The sequence below is a fragment of the Oncorhynchus kisutch genome, linkage group LG11, assembly GCF_002021735.2.
Source record: "Oncorhynchus kisutch isolate 150728-3 linkage group LG11, Okis_V2, whole genome shotgun sequence".
NCBI lineage: Eukaryota > Metazoa > Chordata > Actinopteri > Salmoniformes > Salmonidae > Oncorhynchus > Oncorhynchus kisutch.
The window spans coordinates 17,146,376-17,165,641 of record NC_034184.2 but is presented as its reverse complement, the minus strand read 5'-3'; the positions used below and the strand labels follow the sequence as shown (position 1 = coordinate 17,165,641).

At 42.3% G+C, this 19,266-nt stretch overlaps 1 protein-coding gene across 1 annotated transcript in view; it reads right to left on the bottom strand.

Annotated features, from left to right (window-relative positions):
* Positions 1–18,591, bottom strand: part of LOC109899156 (Usher syndrome type-1G protein homolog) — a 33,640-nt gene extending 15,049 nt beyond the window's left edge. Inside the window, exons 1-2 of the mRNA XM_020494214.2 lie at positions 18,149–18,591; positions 6,452–6,677 (exon numbers count right to left, since the gene is read on the bottom strand). Of these exons, the coding sequence (XP_020349803.1) occupies positions 6,452–6,677; positions 18,149–18,312 (390 nt within the window). The 5' untranslated portion in view covers positions 18,313–18,591. The remainder of the gene's footprint in view (positions 1–6,451; positions 6,678–18,148) is intronic.
* Between the last annotated feature and the right edge of the window lie 675 nt (positions 18,592–19,266).

The window sequence follows — 19,266 nt, the reverse complement described above, 5'->3', positions numbered from 1 at the left end:
TTGTTGACGCAGAAGGGGATGTGTCTACTTATCAAAATTGCAGTTCCTTTTGCTTTGGAGTTCAAAGAGGATGCAAAAACTCGTCCTACCCATTCCCTCTTCAATTTCTTGTGTTCACTGGCTGTAAGATGTGTTTCTTGTAAAAACACAATGTCAGCCTTTAATATCTTAATGTATGTATAGACTCTTTTCCTTTTAACCCGGGCTGTTAAGACCTTTTACGTTGAATGTAACATATTTTAGTGGATTAAGCATAGGTTGGGTTTCAAATATGTAACCGAATGGAAATCTCTCATATGTAAATAGTCAGGAAATGTTTCAACTTTGGTTTGAAAACAGAAGTGACCTATGTGTCTCTTTAGGAAGGAAACAACAATAAACATAGAACAAATATATAATAATAATAATAATAATCCCACCCACCCCGATTGTCAGACTAAAACAACAATCAAACATGAATACACTTGTAGAGATACGTTGCTGCTCGCTTTCCATCTTGCTCTTACTAGCTAAACCTTGGTGTAAACTAAAACTTGCAAGCTCTCTAAGTTGAAAACAAACGTTGTGAATAGATATTTATGGCTGTATATTTACTGCCCATGGTAAGGGCTGCTTGAGTCTCTTTTCTGAAGAGAAACATAAATGGGGGGGAAAGCAGTGGGCCTAAGCCCACTTATTTGCTTCACCCAGTGGATATTGACTAAACCAAAATATACTCTCCTGTAAATGTAATAGAACTCACCGCGGGAAAAAAAAGGTTAGTTGAAAATGTACAAATCAATTATAGCGACCGGATAGCGGGGTAAAAGGATCCAAATTCCAAGAAGATATCAGCAGTTCAGTCCGGATAAGAGAAAACAAACAAACTGAATCTTATCCCCCAGAGAGACCGCCCTGTTTCAGACGCGGTTCAGTTATTTGAAAAAAGTGAACACTCCCGGTGTGTTGAAGAGATCGCTTCGGCCGATGTACTGAACTTTCATCCGCGCAGGGTGGATGAGGTAGCCGGTGATGTTCTTCTTCTTCAGTGCTTTGGCGGCAGGTCTGAACTGCTTGTGACGTCTGGCGAGATCCGCGCTCATATCCGGGAAAAGGCTGACCCTCTTGCCATCGATGGTGATGTCACCTTTGGCTCTTGCGAGTTGCAGTATCTTCTCTCTGTCTTGGAAACGGAGGAACCTGATCAGGACGGCCCGAGGGGGCTCATCTGGCCGGGGTTTCGGGCGCTGATGTTCTGTGGGCGCGTTCGATTACCAGCGGCTTGGTGAGGTTGATTATGCCTAGGACACCCGGGATCCAATGAGTGAAGAAACGGACCGGGTCACGGCCCTCGCTGTCCTCTTTCAATCCCACCACACGGATATTACTACGTCTGCTCTGGTTCTCCATCTGGTCTACCTTGTTTTTCAGGTAGGCTTTGTCCTTCTGCAGTTGTATCAGAACCTGGTCATGTCGAGCGATGGGATCTTCAACTGTGCTAATGTGCAACTCAGCCTCAGTCGTTCTCAAGGAGATCATTCATGGAGGATTTCAGTTCGTCAATGGAAAAATGGAGTTCAGTTGATTTCTTGTCAATTTTCATAGAAAGACCTTTGTTACCATCCTGAATTTCCTGGTGGAGAGCAGCCAGCATGTCGGCAGGCTCGCAAGAGGCTGAGAGCAACAGTCCGGAACTGTCGTCTGAGTTATGAGGGCTAATGCTAATCTTGCTAGCTGTAGCGTTATCGTTATCTTGGGAATCAACAACGTTTTGGTCGTCCTTCTTGCTTCTCGGTCGGAGGTCCATGGCTGTTTGGGAAGGTAAGTACTTGACAATTTAGAATATGTTAGAATATTGTTTCAATGTTGTTATTTAGGTAATAATAGAATAACTGAAGAGCTCTGTTTGATCTGCTCAGCTCCGCGGCATCATGTGCTCCCTACTGTTATTCCTTTTGAGTCAGAATCTCCACCCTAAAAGTCATGTTAGGATATATCAGTTATCCTGTTAGAGCTTTTGTGCGAAATCTACTGCGTTGTTTCACGTGCAACATTTTTTTATTTGTTTATTTATTTCACCTTTATTTAACCAGGTAGGCTAGTTGAGGTAAGTTCTCATTTACAACTGCGACCTGGCCAAGATAAAGCATAGCAGTGTGAACAGACAGCAACACAGAGTTACGCATGGAGTAAACAATAAACAAGTCAATACCACAGTAGAAAAAAAAAAAAAAAAATTTAAAGAGTCTATACACATTGTGCGCAAAAGGCATGAGGAGGTAGGCGAATAATTACAATTTAGCAGGTTAACACTGGAGTGATAAATGATCAGATGGTCATGTGCAGGTAGAGATACTGGTGTGCAAAAGAGCAGAAAAGTAAATAAATAAAAACAGTATGGGGATGAGGTAGGTATATTGGGTGGGCTATTTACCGATGGACTATGTACAGCTGCAGTGAACGGTTAGCTGCTCAGATAGCAGATGTTTGAAGTTGGTGAGGGAGATAAAAGTCTCCAACTTCAGCGATTTTTGCAATTCGTTCCAGTCACAGGCAGCAGAGAACTGAAAGGAAAGGCGGCCAAATGAGGTGTAGGCTTTAGGGATGATCAGTGAGATACACCTGCTGGAGCGCTTGCTACGGGTGGGTGTTGCCATCGTGACCAGTGAACTGAGATAAGGCGGAGCTTTACCTAGCATGGACTTGTAGATGACCTGGAGCCAGGGGGTCTGGCGACGAATATGTAGCGAGGGCCAGCCGACTAGAGTATACAGGTCGCAGTGATGGGTGGTATAAGGTAACAAAGCGGATGGCACCGTGATAAACTGCATCCAGTTTGCTGAGTAGAGTATTGGAAGCCATTTTGTAGATGACATCGCCGAAGTCGAGGATTGGTAGGATAGTCCGATTTACTAGGGTAAGTTTGGCGGCGTGAGTGAAGGAGGCTTTGTTGCGAAATAGAAAGCCGATTTGATTTTGGATTGGATGTTTGATATGAGTCTGGAAGGAGAGTTTATAGTCTAGCCAGACACCTAGGTACTTATAGATGTCCACATATTCTAGGTCGGAACCATCCAGGGTGGTGATGTTAGTCGGGCGTGCGGGTGCAGGCAGCGAACGGTTGAAAAGCATGCATTTGGTTTTACTAGCGTTTAAGAGCAGTTGGAGGCCACAGAAGGAGTGTTGTATGGCATTGAAGCTTGTTTGGTCATTCATGGTCATGTTGCATCAAATCAAATTGTATTAGTCAGATGTGCCGAATACAACCTTACAGTGAAATGCTTACTTATAAGCCCTTAATTAACCAACAATGCAGTTTTAAGAAAAATTGTGTTAAGTAAAAAATAGATATGTTAAAAATTAAAAATAATTAAAGAGCAGCAGTAAAATAACAGTAGCAAGGCTATATACAGAGGGCACCGGTACAGAGTCAATGTGCGGGGGCACAGGATAGTTGAGGTAATATGTACATGTAGGTAGAGTTAAAGTGACTATGCATAGATAATAAACAGAGTAGCAGCAGCGTAAAAAGAGAGAGGGGGGGGAGCAACGCAAATAATCTGGGTAGCCATTTGATTAGCTATTCAGGAGTCTTATGGCTTGGGGGTAGAAGCAGTGTGTAGGAGGGAGATTCCTAGATGTGGGAAGTGTGGAGGAAAAGGACAGAGAATTGTGTAGTTTTGGTGGATACAGTTGTGTGTGTTACCTGTAGGGGTGCCCATGTTGCTGGCAATCGGAAGTGTCCGGTGCAAGAGATGCAGGTTGAAATGGCCACAGTCAGAGTAGTGCATAAGGTGACGTATGCTGAGGCAAAAGTAGAGGATGGTTCAAGGGTTCTGAGAGAATCCCTGTGAGTAGACCGAGGCCTATGAGTGATTTATGCTTCAGTAAGGTTGGCTTCTTAGCGTTCATAGCAATGGTTATCAACTGTACCGCAGAGATGGAACGTAAATCACAGAAAATAGATGTGGTGGCAGCAGCAGATTAAAGTTTTGAAATATACCCACATTGGCTGTATTCCAATAGGAATTACACATGACCTTGCAGGCCAGATGTGGCCTGTAAACCATGAGTTTCAGGCCATTGTATTAAACTCAGATTTTTTAATTTTTACATTTGTTCCTAAAGTGGTACAAACACTTGTCACTGTAGTGGTACCCTATAAGGTCATCCTGTTTACCTTCCGTTATAAGTGCATACTTGTACCCCAGTTCATACACCAGGCCTGGAAGTAAGTTTCACAAAACCGAAAAAGGATTTCAGATTTCCTGCTTCCATTTCCAGAAAAAGCCCCCCAAAAAATGTGCAACCTTGGCTGTAAATCACATTATGTTGGTTTTCAAAGTGATGTGTAATTTCTATTGGAATAAGACAGAGTTAGGATGGCCAACAGTTGGAATATTTTATTGACCTTCAACCTTCATTCAGAATGACTACCAAGGGTAGGGTTATGATGAGACAACCTATACATTTAAACTGGAGCAAAAAATCTAACTAACATTGAATTATTTAAAAAAATATGTATTATTTATCTTTGTGTAGCATAAGATTAATCAATGTATATGAACAAACATAGATAATGAAAGAAACCATTTTTCTAAAAATCTACCTGCAATAGAACATGCTGGGAAATATGATAATGATGGGTGTGGTATGATTCAAAGTGATGGTGTATGAGTTTCAGGTCTCTCTATTAGGGTAAAACTAGGCTCTCAAAATAAGGCCTTATGAAATGCTGTACGTATGGTGTTATGGCATTCTCTCCACCAGCTTCATGAGGTAGTCACCTGGAATGCATTTCAATTAACAATTATGCCTTGTTAATTTTCATTTGTGGAATTCCTTTCTTTCTTAATGTGTTTAAGCCAGTCAGTTGTGTTGTGACAATGTAGGGGTGGTATACAGAAGATAGCCCTATTTGGTAAAAGACCAAGTCCATATTATGCCAAGAACAGCTCAAATAAGCAAAGAGAAACGACACTCCATCATTACTTTAAGACATGCAGGTCAGTCATTGGGGAAAATGTCAAGAACTTTGAAAGTTTCTTCAAGTGCAGTAGCAAAAACCATCAAGCACTATGATGAAACTGGCTCTCATGAGGACCGCCATAGGAAAGGAAGACCCAGAGTTACCTCTGCTGCAGAGGATAAGTTCATTAAAAAGTTACCAGCCTCAGAAATTACAGCCCAAATAAATGCTTCACAGAGTTAAAGTAACAGACACATCTCAACATCAACTGTTCAGAGGAGAATGTGTGAATCAGGCATTCATGGTCAAATTGCTGCAAAGAAACCACTACTAAAGGACACCAATAAGAAGAGACTTGCTTGGGCCAAGAAGCAAAAGCAATGGACATTAGATCGGTGTAAATCTGTTCTTTGGGCTGAGTCCAAATGTGAGATTTTTGGTTTTGAGACGCAGAGTAGATGAAAAGATGATCTCCACAAGTGTGGTTCCCACCGTGAAGTATGGAGGAGGAGATATGATGGTGTGGAGGTGCTTTGCTGGTGACACTGTCAATGATTTATTTAGAATTCAAGGCACCCTTAACCAGCATGGCTACCACAGCATTCTGCAGCGATATGTCATCCTATCTGGTTTGCGCTTAGTGGGACTATCATTTGTTTTTCAACAGGACAATGACCCAACACACATCCAGGCGGTGTAAGGGCTATTTGACCAAGAAGGAGAGTGATGGAGTGCTGCATCAGATGACCTGGCCTCCGCAATCATCCAACTTCAACCCAATTGAGATGGTTTGGGATGAGTTGGACCGCAGAGTGAAGGAAAAGCAGCCAACAAGTGCTCAGCATATGTGGGAACTCCTTCAAGACTGTTGGAAAAGCCTTCCAGGGGAAGCTGGTTGTAAGAATGCCAAGAGTGTGCAAAGCTGCCATCAAGGCAAAGGGTGGCTACTTTGAAGAATCTAAAATGTAAATATATTTTGATTTGTTTAACACTTTTTTGGTTACTACATGATTCCATATGTGTTATTTCATAGTTTTGACATCTTCACTATTATTCTATAATGTAGAATAGAGTAAAAAATAAAGAAAAACCCTTGAATGCGTAAGTGTCCAAACTGGTACTGTATGTATGTATGTGTATGTTAGAGAGAGAGTGTGTGTGTGTGTGTGTGTGTGTGTGTGTGTGTGTGTGTGTGTGTGTGTGTGATATATATATATTTATTTTAGGATCTCACTTGGTGAAGTCCACAGTACTGAGAATGGATGAATGCAACAACTATGTCTCTGTCACTAACAAATACAGTCATGGGTGGTAATGCTACAACTTACTGGAAAGGCAACGCACTCTGGGAAATATTTTATTAAGGCTTTACACTAAGCAGTGTCTTAATTTAACATTGTTCGGTGTCTATATGGATCCATAGACTCAACACTTTCTGTGTTATTTTGTTATTTTTTTGACACTAAAGAATTTGCTGTGTTGTCATTGGTCCTGACATCTCACCTTGGGGTTGAGGGCCGACTGCTTGGCGGCGATGGAGTCCAGGTACCGGACACAGTCCATGTGGCTCTTTGTGGCGGCCATGTCAAGGGGCGTGTGGTAGTCATTGTCCAGGCACCACACGTTGGCTCCGAACGACACCAGGAAAGATAGGCAGTTGTGGTGGCTGTTGGCGGCGGCCAGGTGGAGCGGAGTGTTCCCCCAGATATCACACTTGTCCTGGTCACCTCTGGGAGAGGGAGAGAGGGAAAAGGAACAGAGGGATTAAGAGCATATGTTACAGAGTACACAATAAAACATACGTAGGCCTTTTACTCCTACTGCAGCATCGGCCATCAATAACAGCTGTCAACAGAATAAGTACTCAAATTATTGCATGTTTATGGAGAACATTTCATTCTACGAATAGGTGTAACCTAATTCCAGGAAACGGGGCCATAGTGTATGTACTTGTGTGTGACACAGGGTTTGCACAGAGAATTATATTTTAGTTCCTGCTTTGCGGGTCAGGGTCCCTCCCCTTCCTGTGTTCCCCCCATTGTGGTGTGATCAATAATTGACTGGGTGCAGGTAAAACATTACAGTGGTGTTACCATGTATTATTCAACACATGGACCAAGAGTCTTTTTTCTCACAGACACCCAGAGAAGCCTTGACTACACAGAGCCACAAGGTCAACACCTGTGCCATGTCCAGATGCCAAACATTGTCAAACGTGATTCCTTATTCTACATGCCAGCAAGGCATGTTTGTTTTACATAGCATACAGTGACATCGGAAAGTACAGTGCCTTGCGAAAGTATTCGGCCCCTTGAACTTTGCGACCTTTTGCCACATTTCAGGCTTCAAACATAAAGATATAAAACTGTATTTTTTTGTGAAGAATCAACAACAAGTGGGACACAATCATGAAGTGGAACGACATTTATTGGATATTTCAAACTTTTTTAACAAATCAAAAACTGAAAAATTGGGCGTGCAAAATTATTCAGCCCCTTTACTTTCAGTGCAGCAAACTCTCTCCAGAAGTTCAGTGAGGATCTCTGAATTATCCAATGTTGACCTAAATGACTAATGATGATAAATACAATCCTGTGTGTAATCAAGTCTCCGTATAAATGCACCTGCACTGTGATAGTCTCAGAGGTCCGTTAAAAGCGCAGCGAGCATCATGAAGAACAAGGAACACACCAGGCAGGTCCGAGATACTGTTGTGAAGAAGTTTAAAGCCGGATTTGGATACAAAAAGATTTCCCAAGCTTTAAACATCCCAAGGAGCACTGTGCAAGCGATAATATTGAAATGGAAGGAGTATCAGACCACTGCAAATCTACCAAGACCTGGCCATCCCTCTAAACTTTCAGCTCATACAAGGAGAAGACTGATCAGAGATGCAGCCATGAGGCCCATGATAACTCTGGATGAACTGCAGAGATCTACAGCTGAGGTGGGAGACTCTGTCCATAGGACAACAATCAGTCGTATATTGCACAAATCTGGCCTTTATGGAAGAGTGGCAAGAAGAAAGCCATTTCTGAAAGATATCCATAAAAAGTGTTGTTTAAAGTTTGCCACAAGCCACCTGGGAGACACACCAAACATGTGGAAGAAGGTGCTCTGGTCAGATGAAACCAAAATTGAACTTTTTGGCAACAATGCAAAACGTTATGTTTGGCGTAAAAGCAACACAGCTCATCACCCTGAACACACCATCCCCACTGTCAAACATGGTGGTGGCAGCATCATGGTTTGGGCCTGCTTTTCTTCAGCATGGACAGGGAAGATGGTTAAAATTTATGGGAAGATGGATGGAGCCAAATACAGGACCATTCTGGAAGAAAACCTGATGGAGTCTGCAAAAGACCTGAGACTGGGACGGAGATTTGTCTTCCAACAAGACAATGATCCAAAACATAAAGCAAAATCTACAATGGAATGGTTAAAAAATAAACATATCCAGGTGTTAGAATGGCCAAGTCAAAGTCCAGACCTGAATCCAATCGAGAATCTGTGGAAAGAACTGAAAACTGCTGTTCACAAATGCTCTCCATCCAACCTCACTGAGCTCGAGCGGTTTTGCAAGGAGGAATGGGAAAAAATGTCAGTCTCTCGATGTGCAAAACTGATAGAGACATACCTCAAGCGACTTACAGCTGTAATCGCAACAAAAGGTGGTGCTACAAAGTATTAACTTAAGGGGGCTGAATAATTTAGCACGCCCAATTTTTCAGTTTTTGATTTGTTAAAAAAGTTTGAAATATCCAATAAATGTCGTTCCACTTCATGATTGTGTCCCACTTGTTGTGGGAAATACAGTTTATATCTTTATGTTTGAAGCCTGAAATGTGGCAAAAGGTCGCAAAGTTCAAGGGGGCCGAATACTTTCGCAAGGCACTGTATATATATATATATATATATATATATATATATATATATATATATATATATATATATATATATATATACAGATAGATAGATACAGTTGAAGTCTGAAGTTTACATACACCAAATACATTTAAACTCAGTTTTTCAGAATTCCTGACGTTTAATCCTCGTAGAAATTCCCTGTCTTAGGTCAGTTAGGATCACCACTTTATTTTAAGAATGTGAAATGTCAGAATAATAGTAGAGAGAATGATTAGTTTCAGCTTTTATTTATTTAATCACATTCCCAGTGGGTCAATTAGTATTTGGTAACATTGCCTTTAAATTTCAGGTAGCCCGCCACAACCTTCCCACAATAAGTTGGGTGAATTTTGGCCCATTCCTCCTGACAGAGCTGGTGTAACTAAGTCATGTTTGTAGGCCTCCTTGCTTGCACACACTTTTTCAGTTCTGCCCACCAATTTCCTATAGGATTGAGGTCAGTGATTTGTGATGGCCACTCCAATACCTTGACTTTGTTGTGGCAAAATGGCTTAAGGACAACTTTGGAAGTATGCTTGGGGTCATTCTCCATTTGGAAGACCCATTTGCGACCAAGCTTTAACTTCCTGACATGTCTTGAGATGTTGCTACAATATATCCACATCATTTTATTTCCTCATTAAACCATCTATTTTGTGAAGTGCACCAGTCCCTCCTGCAGCAAAGCAGCCACATAACATGATGCTGCCACCCCCATGCTTCACGGTTGGGATGATGTTCTTCGGCTTGCAAGCATCCCCTTTTTTCCTCCAAACATAACGATGGTCATTATAGCCAAACAGTTCTGTTTTTGTTTCATCAGACGAGAGGACATTTCTCCAAAAAGTACGATATTTGTCCCCATGTGCAATTGCAAACCGTAGTCTGGGTTTTTATGGCGGTTTTGGAGGAGTAGCTTCTTCCTTGCTGAGCGGCCTAACAGGTTATGTCGATATTGGACTCGTTTCACTGTGGATATAGATACATTTGTACCCCTTTCCTCCAGCATCTTCACAGGGTCCTTTGCTGTTGTTCTGGGATTGATTTGCACTTTTCGCACCAAAGTACGTTCATCTCTAGGAGACAGAACGCGTCTCCTTCCTGAGCGGTATGACGGCTGCGTGGTCCCATGGTGTTTATACTTGTGTACTATTGTTTGTACAGATGAACATGGTACCTTCAGGCATTTGGAAATTGCTCCCAAGGATGAACCAGACTTGTGGAGGTCTACAATTTTTTTTCTGAGGTCTTGGCCGATTTCTTTTGATTTTCTCTTAATGTCAAGCAAAGAGACACTGAGTTTGAAGGTAGGCCTTGAAATACATCCACAGGTACACCTCCAATTGACTCAAATAATGTCAATTAGCCTATCAGAAGCTTCTAAAGCCATGACATCATTTTATGGAATTTTCCAAGCTGTTTAAAGGCACAGTCAACTTAGTGCATGTACACTTCTGACCTACTGGAATTGTGATACAGTGAATAATAAGTGAAATAATCAGTCTGCAAACAATTGTTGGAAAATTACTTGTGTCATGCACAAAGTAGATGCCCTAACCGACTTGCCAAAACTATAGTTAGTTAACAAGACATTTTGGAGAGGTTGAAAAACTAGTTTTAATGACTCTAACCTAAGTGTATGTAAACTTCCGACTTCAACTGTAAATATAGGACAAAACACACATCACGACAAGAGAGACAACACTACATAAAGAGAGACCTAAGACAACAATCTAGCAAGGCAGCAACACATGATAACACAGCATGGTACTGTAGCAGCACAACATGACAACAACATGGTAGAAGCACAAAACATGGTACAAACCTTATTGGGCACAGACAACAGCACGAAGGGCAAGAAGGTAGAGACAACAATACATCATACAAAGCAGCCACAACTGTCAGTAAGTGTCCATGATTGAGTCTTTGAATGAAGAGATTTGTATAAAACTGTCCAGTTTGAGTGTTTGTTGCATCTCGTTCCAGTCGCTAGATGCAGCGAACTGAAAAGAGGAGCGACCAAGGGATGTGTGTGTGCTTTGGGGACCTTTAACAGAAAGTGACTGGCAGAACGGATGTTGTATGTGGAGGATGAGGGCTGCAGTAGATATCTCAGATAGGGGGGAGTGAGGGCTAAGAGGGTTTTATAAATAAGCATCATCCAGTGGGTCTTGCAACGGATATAAAGATTACCCGTTTACAGAGGAGTATAGAGTGCAGTGATGTGTCCTATAAGGAGCATTGGTGGCAAATCTGATGGCCGAATGGTAAAGAACATCTAGGCGCTCGAGAGCACCATTACCTGCCGATCTATAAATGATGTCTCCGTAATATAGCATGGGTAGGATGGTCATCTGAATAAGGGTTAGTTTGGCAGCTGGGGTGAAAGAGGAGCGATTACAATAGAGGAAACCAAGTCTAGATTTAACTTTAGCCTGCAGCTGTGATATGTGCTGAGAGACGGGCAGAGTACCGTCTAGCCATACTCCCAAGTACTTGTACGAGGAACCTCAAGCTCCAGGCTGTATCACAACCGCCTGTGATTGGGAGTCCCATAGGGCGGCACACAATTTTCCCAGTGTCGTCCGGGTTTGGCCGGTGTAGGCCGTCATTGCAAATAAGAATTTGTTCTTAATTGTCTTGCGTAGTTAAATAAAGTTTAAATAAAATAAAAAAAATAAAAAACCCTCTAAACCCTCAGAGGTAGTTGAAGAGGGTTAATAAATGATGTTATGATAAACTCTAAGGTCTCCTCTTCAGGAGACCTCTGTGTGTGTGTGTTAAACCCTGTTTTTGAGTGTTGTGACCTTCAGACACTCTCAGAAGGCGTTTAACGTTCAGACTCCTCCTGTCTGGATCCCACCGTGGTTATCTGGTTTTCTGAGAACACAAAGCTGCCACAGACTTGATGAAACCAGCCACCTGTCAGAAGATGCTTACACTTGTTCACATTTTTATGACTATACTTGTGATGAAAGGTCAAGTTTCAGTCAATCCCACTTCTGAGCTTTAATTGCTGATAAGATGGTTACTGCTGTCAAGGGAGGTTAGATTTATTAAAATGTTGTGTCCAGGGAAACTCACACAAGGAGGACTGAGAGAGGCTAAATGAGTTACAGGATGTCTTAGACATTTTGCAGAACTTGGGGAACTATCATATACTGTTATACTGTACTTTGTACCATCTTCTGCCTACAATTGTATTACTAAAATGAGTATTTTAATACTTAAACAAAGAGTCTGTGTTTTCTTTCCATTACTAATGTATGTTTGATAAGACCTGATCATTTGTTGAAGAAATTGTAGTAATCACACCTAGTAATCACACCTGTGGGGAGAGGGGCATTCTTCTTACCAAACTACATGACCTTTGTTTTGGAGGTGTTCAGGACAAGGTTATGGGTAGATAAAGCTTGTTGGACACTAAGAAAGCTTTGTTGTAGAGCATTTAACACACAATCCAGGGAGGGGCCAGCTGTGTATAATAATGTATCATCTGCATATAAATGGATGAGATAGCTTTGTTGTTGATGTAAATTGAGAAGAGCATGGGTCCTAGGATCGAGCCTTGGAGTACTCCCTTGGTGACAGGCAGTAGCTGAGATAAACTCCAAACTGGCTGTCATGTGCCTTTTACTGAGGACTGGCCACTCTACCATAAAGGCCTGATTGGTGCAGAGCTGCAGAGATGGTTGTCCTTCTGTAAGATTCTCCCATCTCCACAGATGAACTATAGAGCCCTGTCAGAATGACCATCAAGTTTTTGGTCACCTCCTTGACCAAGGACCTTCTCAATTGCTCAGTTTGGCCCTGCGGACAGCTCTAGGAAGAGTCTTGGTGGTTCTTCTTCCATTTAAGAATGATGGAGGCCACTGTGTTCTTGGGGACCTTCAGTTCCGCAGACATTTTTTGGTACCCTTCCCCAGATCTGTGCCTTGACACAATCCAGTCTCAGAGTTCTACAGACAATTCCTTCAACCTCGTGGCTCGGTTTTTGCTCTGACATGCACTGTCAACTGTGGGACCTTAAATAGACAGGTGTGTGCCTTTCCAAATCATGTCCAATCAATTGAATTTACCACAGGTGGACTCCAAGTTGTAGAAACATCTCAAGGATGGTCAATGGAAACAGGATGCACCTGAGCTCAATTTCGAGTCTCATAGCAAAGGGTCTGAATACTCATGTAAATAAATTATTTCTGGGGGGTTTTAAAAATACATTTCCAAAAGTTTCTAAAAACCTGTTTCACTTTGTCATTATGGGGTATTGTGTGTAGATTGCTGAACAAAATGTTTTTTTTTTATCCTTTTTAGAATAAGGCTGTAATGTAACAAAATTTTGAAAAAGTGAAGGGGTCTGAATACTTTCCAAAGGCCCTGTATTTCTATCAGAATGTTGCAAAATGTGCCCCCTCTGGCTGCTAATCTCTACCCTAACTTCTACATGTCTGTAAAAACTGATCTTGGATCAGGTCCCCCTCTGTCCATATAATCGTATTCATTATGATCTGAAAGGCCAAACTGTTCCTGAATTACTACTCTGAAAATCTACATATGGGCCCATATCCTGGCATAAGGTAGTCAATACAGCAGGGCTGCCCAACCCTCTTCCTGGAGATCTACTGTCCTGTAGGTTTTCAGCCCAACACTAATTTAGCAGTTCTGATTCAGCTAGTTAAGCAGCTAATTAGTAGAATCAGGTGTGTTAAATTAGGGTTGGACTGAAAACCCACAGGACAGTAGATCTCCAGGAAGAGGGTTGGGCAGTCATGTAATACAGTATCAATTAGTAAAACAATTAGTAAGACAATTAGTAAATACAATTTGATTTGATCTGTTTTACTAATTGTGAATATTCTGATACCTCCTACTAACACATTTGATCCTTCATGCATTTATAAATTCGATGTGCATCGTCATGTTTTGACTCTCCACCTACAGATTACGTCTCATGGTCAATTGTGCTTGACTATCAACAAGACAACCAAGGGATCTGACCCAACAGTCAGCCAACCCTACCCTATGGCCCAGTTACAGACCAAAACAATGGTGGTTGTTACGTAATTAAAACACAGCCTCGTCACTTTTTTGTTTTATGTATAATTGTTTAGAAAATAGGCTACAGCTTCTGATATCCAAATCTGTTTTCTCAATCTCTAATCTCTGTGGAATAGACATGGCTGGAATGCAGTTTTAACCAAACAGCATTCAGGATTAGACCCACCCATTGTATAACGAAAAATAATAATACACAAATAGAAAAAGCATAACTTGTATGAAATATGTTACAGTCAGAGCATCTCCATTCAGTGCTTATTAGTCCAAGATTAAGCAATATGGATCTGGGAAACCACCCAGACCTACATGTACATCCCCATTCTTTTATTTTTACCTTCTAGATAAGAAAACAAAGAGGCCTGTAAAATGCAGAAAAGAGGTAGGACCAGATCAGCATAGTTCAATTACAGCAAACTGATTTTACCTTCTAGCAGGCCCTCTGACCTTCACCACAGCTCTGGTCCTGTCCATCCTTAGCTCATCCACCTCCAGCCTGGCCCTGTGGTGTAGCATCAGTCCCCTGGAAGTGTTGTTAGAGGACCAGTCTGCCCAATTAGTCCTATCTGTCACCCTGACCTTTCCTCTTCAGCTAATATCTATGCTGTTAATATCTACGCTACACCTCTGCCACTGCAGTTTCTCTCAGGCATCAGCCTCTACTGCTCTCTCCACACTTAATTACCACCATGTCTTATAAACCTGTCACTAAGGTCTTGACATATCCCTCAAGTCTCGACCCTACCATCCCCCTCTCCTCCTCTACGGTCTCTCCTCCACGTCTCTATTCCTTGAGTCTCGACCCTACCCTCCTCCTCTGCCCTCTCTTCCTACCCTCCTCCTCTGCCCTCTCTCCCTACCCTCCTCCTCTGCCCTCTCTCCCTATCCTCTTCCTCCTAATCTCTTCTGCTCTCCTGGGTGCTGTGTCAACCAGAGTGGGTTGTCATAGGACAGGGCTCTCTTAAATAGGGAGTAAATACTATACCCTTTCCATCCAAACCTGCTTTGTCCAGCACTTAAACCTTCAACAAAAGAGAGGGCTTTTTGCCTATACTGTACACAAAGGTGCTTCAGTAGCTGAAAGAGTAGCTGATTTATCGAATGATAATATAGCCTTACTCCTAAATCCTGAGTCTCTCTTGTTTCCCATTGAAAGTCAGAAAGCACCATTGATAGACCACTGAGGGTGTACAGTGACATACAGCAGGTCCTAATTAGGTGATGTATGCCTAGTGGGTTTTTGTGGGCAACAAAGTGTATAGCTGTTATCTGGCTGTAGTACTCTGCTACTGTAGCTCACAAGTACAGTCCATGGTAGCCTGCTAGCGAACAATATGGTAAAAGGAGTGGGCCCTTTGAAAAGTTGATCTGATTGAAAACAGCATTTTCATTTGTAATTCAACTGGATGTATTTCATAGGGAGGAAGGCCCTGTGATACAGAACGTGATACATTAATTCAACTCATAATCAAAGCTACCATCAATGAATATGATTCCACTCCACCCCTTCACTACTACTACTTATAGCCGCGGGAACTAGGGGTACCGAGGGTGCTGCAGCACCCCCTGATATATTGAAATTAAATAAATAAAATATATATTTTTTTAAAGTGTTAATGGGTGCAATAAATCTAACTAACTGATTGGCTTAGTTCAGAAAAATGCATGTTTGATCTTTGAAGCATAAGATTAATCAATCAATCAATCAATGTACAAACACAGATATTAACAACTTTTTTTATCAACCTGCAGTAGAGTATGCTGGGAAATACGAGAATAATGAGTGTGGTTTCGATGAGACTGTTTTACCCTCAACAGTGTAAAACAATAACTCTGGTTATTAACACCAACAAATGGGAGTTATTTTTCGGGATGCGCGATATATCTGTGAAGATATCGGAATCGGACGATATTAGTTAAAAATACCAACTTCGACATCGGCCCAATGTCTAGCGTAACGTCGATGTGCAAAACCGATGTCAAAGTTGACGTGCATACCTATATAACGTAGGTACATGACGTAATGACGCCACGTCAAATTTTGCGCTACACGTGCAACACAGCATTCCTAAGCTGGCCAACAATGTCTGCTGTGTGGATCGAGCAGTCAACAAGTTGAGCAGAAAGAGTAAAACAAATTCAGCGAGACAACTCAATGGCAAATTCCATTAACGCCAAGATAATGGAATTCATTGCCCTTGACAATCAACTGTTCTCTGTCCTGGGTGATGTTGGCTTTCGCCGACTGGTCGAGCACCAGTACACACTACCAAGTGAGCTATTTTTCAGATGTTGCCCTACCGGTGTTACACAGTAATAGCGTCACTGCTATTAGCTTCACAACTGACATTTAGACCAGCGATATCAGCCCCATAAACATGCTGAGTCTGACAGCACAGTGGGTTGTCAATGATTTCGTACTGAGGAAAGTCGTACTTCATGCACATGAATGTGCTGGTTCTCATACCGCTGCTGCCATTTCAATGGCATTAGAGAACACATTTGAAACTTGGAAACACTAGCTATCTCCATTCGAACAACACTCGAGAAATTTGCTCATCAACTGCGCCTGCAGCAGACGTGATACCCTCGGTCATGCATTGAAACACTTGCTCAACAAAACTGCCGACACAGGCTGTGAACCAGCGATTCAGTGGCATTCTCTCTTTACTGTGTCGCCATCATGCCCGATGCTATGTACAAGGACCACTACTTCAATCCAGACAAGAAACAGGGTTTACGTGAAATGTTACATATGCAGCTGGACAAGATGGAAACGGACACAGTGACAGTGCACACCGAGGAAGAGAGGCCACAGACAGACAGAGCTGAAACTTCACTGCTTGACATGTATGATGAAATCCTGGTTGGGACTGAAACGACTGAACAAATGAACAACGAAACAGCACAGCAAGTAAGTGAAAGAAATATGTTTTGATTATATTTTACTGGTAATGGGGACGTCCGTAAAGGCCAACAAAATAACTTTTTGGTCCGTGTGGTGTGTGTGTAACCTTTATTTAACTAGGCAAGTCAGTTAAAAAACTATTCTTATTTACAATGAGGGCCTACCCCGGCCAAACCCGGAACACGTTGGGCCAGTTGTGCGCCGCCCTATGGGACTCCCAATCACGGCCGGATATGATACAGCCTGGATTCGAACCAGGGACTGTAGTGACGCCTCTTGTGCTGAGATGCAGTGCCTTAGACCGCTGCATCCATGTGTGTGTGTTAACTATTTAACTGTACTAGAATGCTTAAAAGGCAGCTAATATTTTTGGGGCAAGGAAAACATTGGTTATCGGTATCGGCCAAAAATGTACAATTGGTGCATCACTAGTTATTTTACTCCACTAAGTGTTAATGCCACTCTTACAGAGAATGAAAAATCAACACTGGCAGAAATAATGTAGAATACAATCTCAAGTTGAATTGCATGTTCAGTCAAGCTAAACTTCTAAGCTGAGTTAACATACAATTACACTTGAGAATGTATGTTGGATCAGATATGCCCAAATGTTGAACAAACTCACAATCTTATTGCAGCTAGTTGCCTTACAATTGTAAATTGAAGCAACATATTTTTTTCAAGTGTGTCTGTGAAGGTGCTTGCGTGTGTGCGCGCATGCATGTATAAGTATTCACGCCACATGGTTGTGAATGGGTATGTGAGAGAATGTTGGGTAGGCCATCCTCCTGCCAGTGACCTTTGCCTTTAATTAGGCTGTTAAAATGGAGGCAAAGAGCTGTCCATCACATCAACAGCACTGTTGGATGGGGTGAGGAGGGTGAAACCAGCCTACATAAATCCTGAGCTGGCACTAACAGTCAATTGAATGTACATTTTGTTCCTAGACAGTAATCAGGGCTTCAACCAGCTGACTGGAGGTTTTAGTAGTCTTTTGTAGCTCAACTTCAGGATGGTGGTTTCGATTCCAGTGACCACCTATAGGTAAAATGAGCTGTATATCAGAGATAAGATCTTATATATACATACTAGTCACCTCTCTAGCCTATATATGGCTCTGTCTACTGACTTTTGAGATAGAAGGAAGTGAGATATGCACATTGCCATGTGACAGTGACACCTCCACACCTGTTTGTTGATAGTTCAACAGGTAGACCCGATTTGCAAAGGGGAAAGCTGAGCAAAATGCTAAGTTAGTTGCCTTGGTGCTGAGTTGCGATTGAAGCTATTGTCTGTGCTATAGGCTGCTTAGGAAACTTAACGACACTTACCCTCTTTCCACAATAAGCCGGAGCGCGTCAAGGTTGCCGTGGTACGCAGCCCATAAAGTCGGTGTCATTCCATCTTCATCAGGCGCATTCAGCTCCTTCCGAGTGGCCTCTCTGAGTAGGTCCAGGTAGCCATCCCGGGCCGCTCGGTGGTACTTGTCGTTCATGGTGCCTATGGCTCCGGTAGCCTGGCTCACGGTCGCTTATTTGGCATCAAGGCGAAGAGCTTGCCCTCCGAAGGGGCAGGTTTGTCCTAAAGGCGCGGGGTGTCGTTGGGTCTTCGGTTGTTGCTTCCCTCCGGAAGGAGGTAGTGACTACCTGGGACTGTGGAGAGAAAGAAGCCGGAGCGGTTGCCAGGGACACACTAAGCAGTTGTCAAACTGGGAGGGGTTGTCGCCTCCTAGACCTGTGCAGATCCTCGAGATCTCACTGTAACCATTTGTTTTTGTTTGAACCTACTGAGCACAATTAATTGTGAATGCATTTATTCATTAAACATATTCAACTCAGTCTGAGTTTGCCAAGTAACCAAAAGATTGCAGGTTCGAATCCCTGAGCCTGGGTTGTGCCGAAAATCCCCCCCAACCTTTTTTAAATTTTGTGGCTGGTCAAATACTTTCTATAGAACAAACTTCTCGTCAGGATAGGCAACCGAAATTAATAATTAATGTATGTGTGTTATATTAAAGCAATAGACATTTGAGAACAACTATGCCTGAATTATTATCCGTACACTTTCAAAAAAAACTCGTCGAATAAGACATGGGAGAGATGACGAATTTTGGATAAGAAATGTATTTATAGACTAATACAAATCGGTAGATTTAGGTATGGGCGACAAATGCATCCGCACAGGGCGACATCTTGCCGGGGGCGGCACGGGCGCCCCCTGGTGCGGGCGGGGCGAATGAGGGGGTTTAAGGGGGGGTTCGCTCAGTGCGCTATACAAGCCAGAACCACCACATACAGTCGTGGCTAAAGTATTGGGAATGACACAAATATTAATTTTCACAACGTTTGCTGCAAGTAAAACGTTTCTGTACCCATTACTGAGAATGTTGTTGTAGTTAAGGATAAATTGGTCTTCAAGGTATGTTATATTTGTAACAACATATATTTTG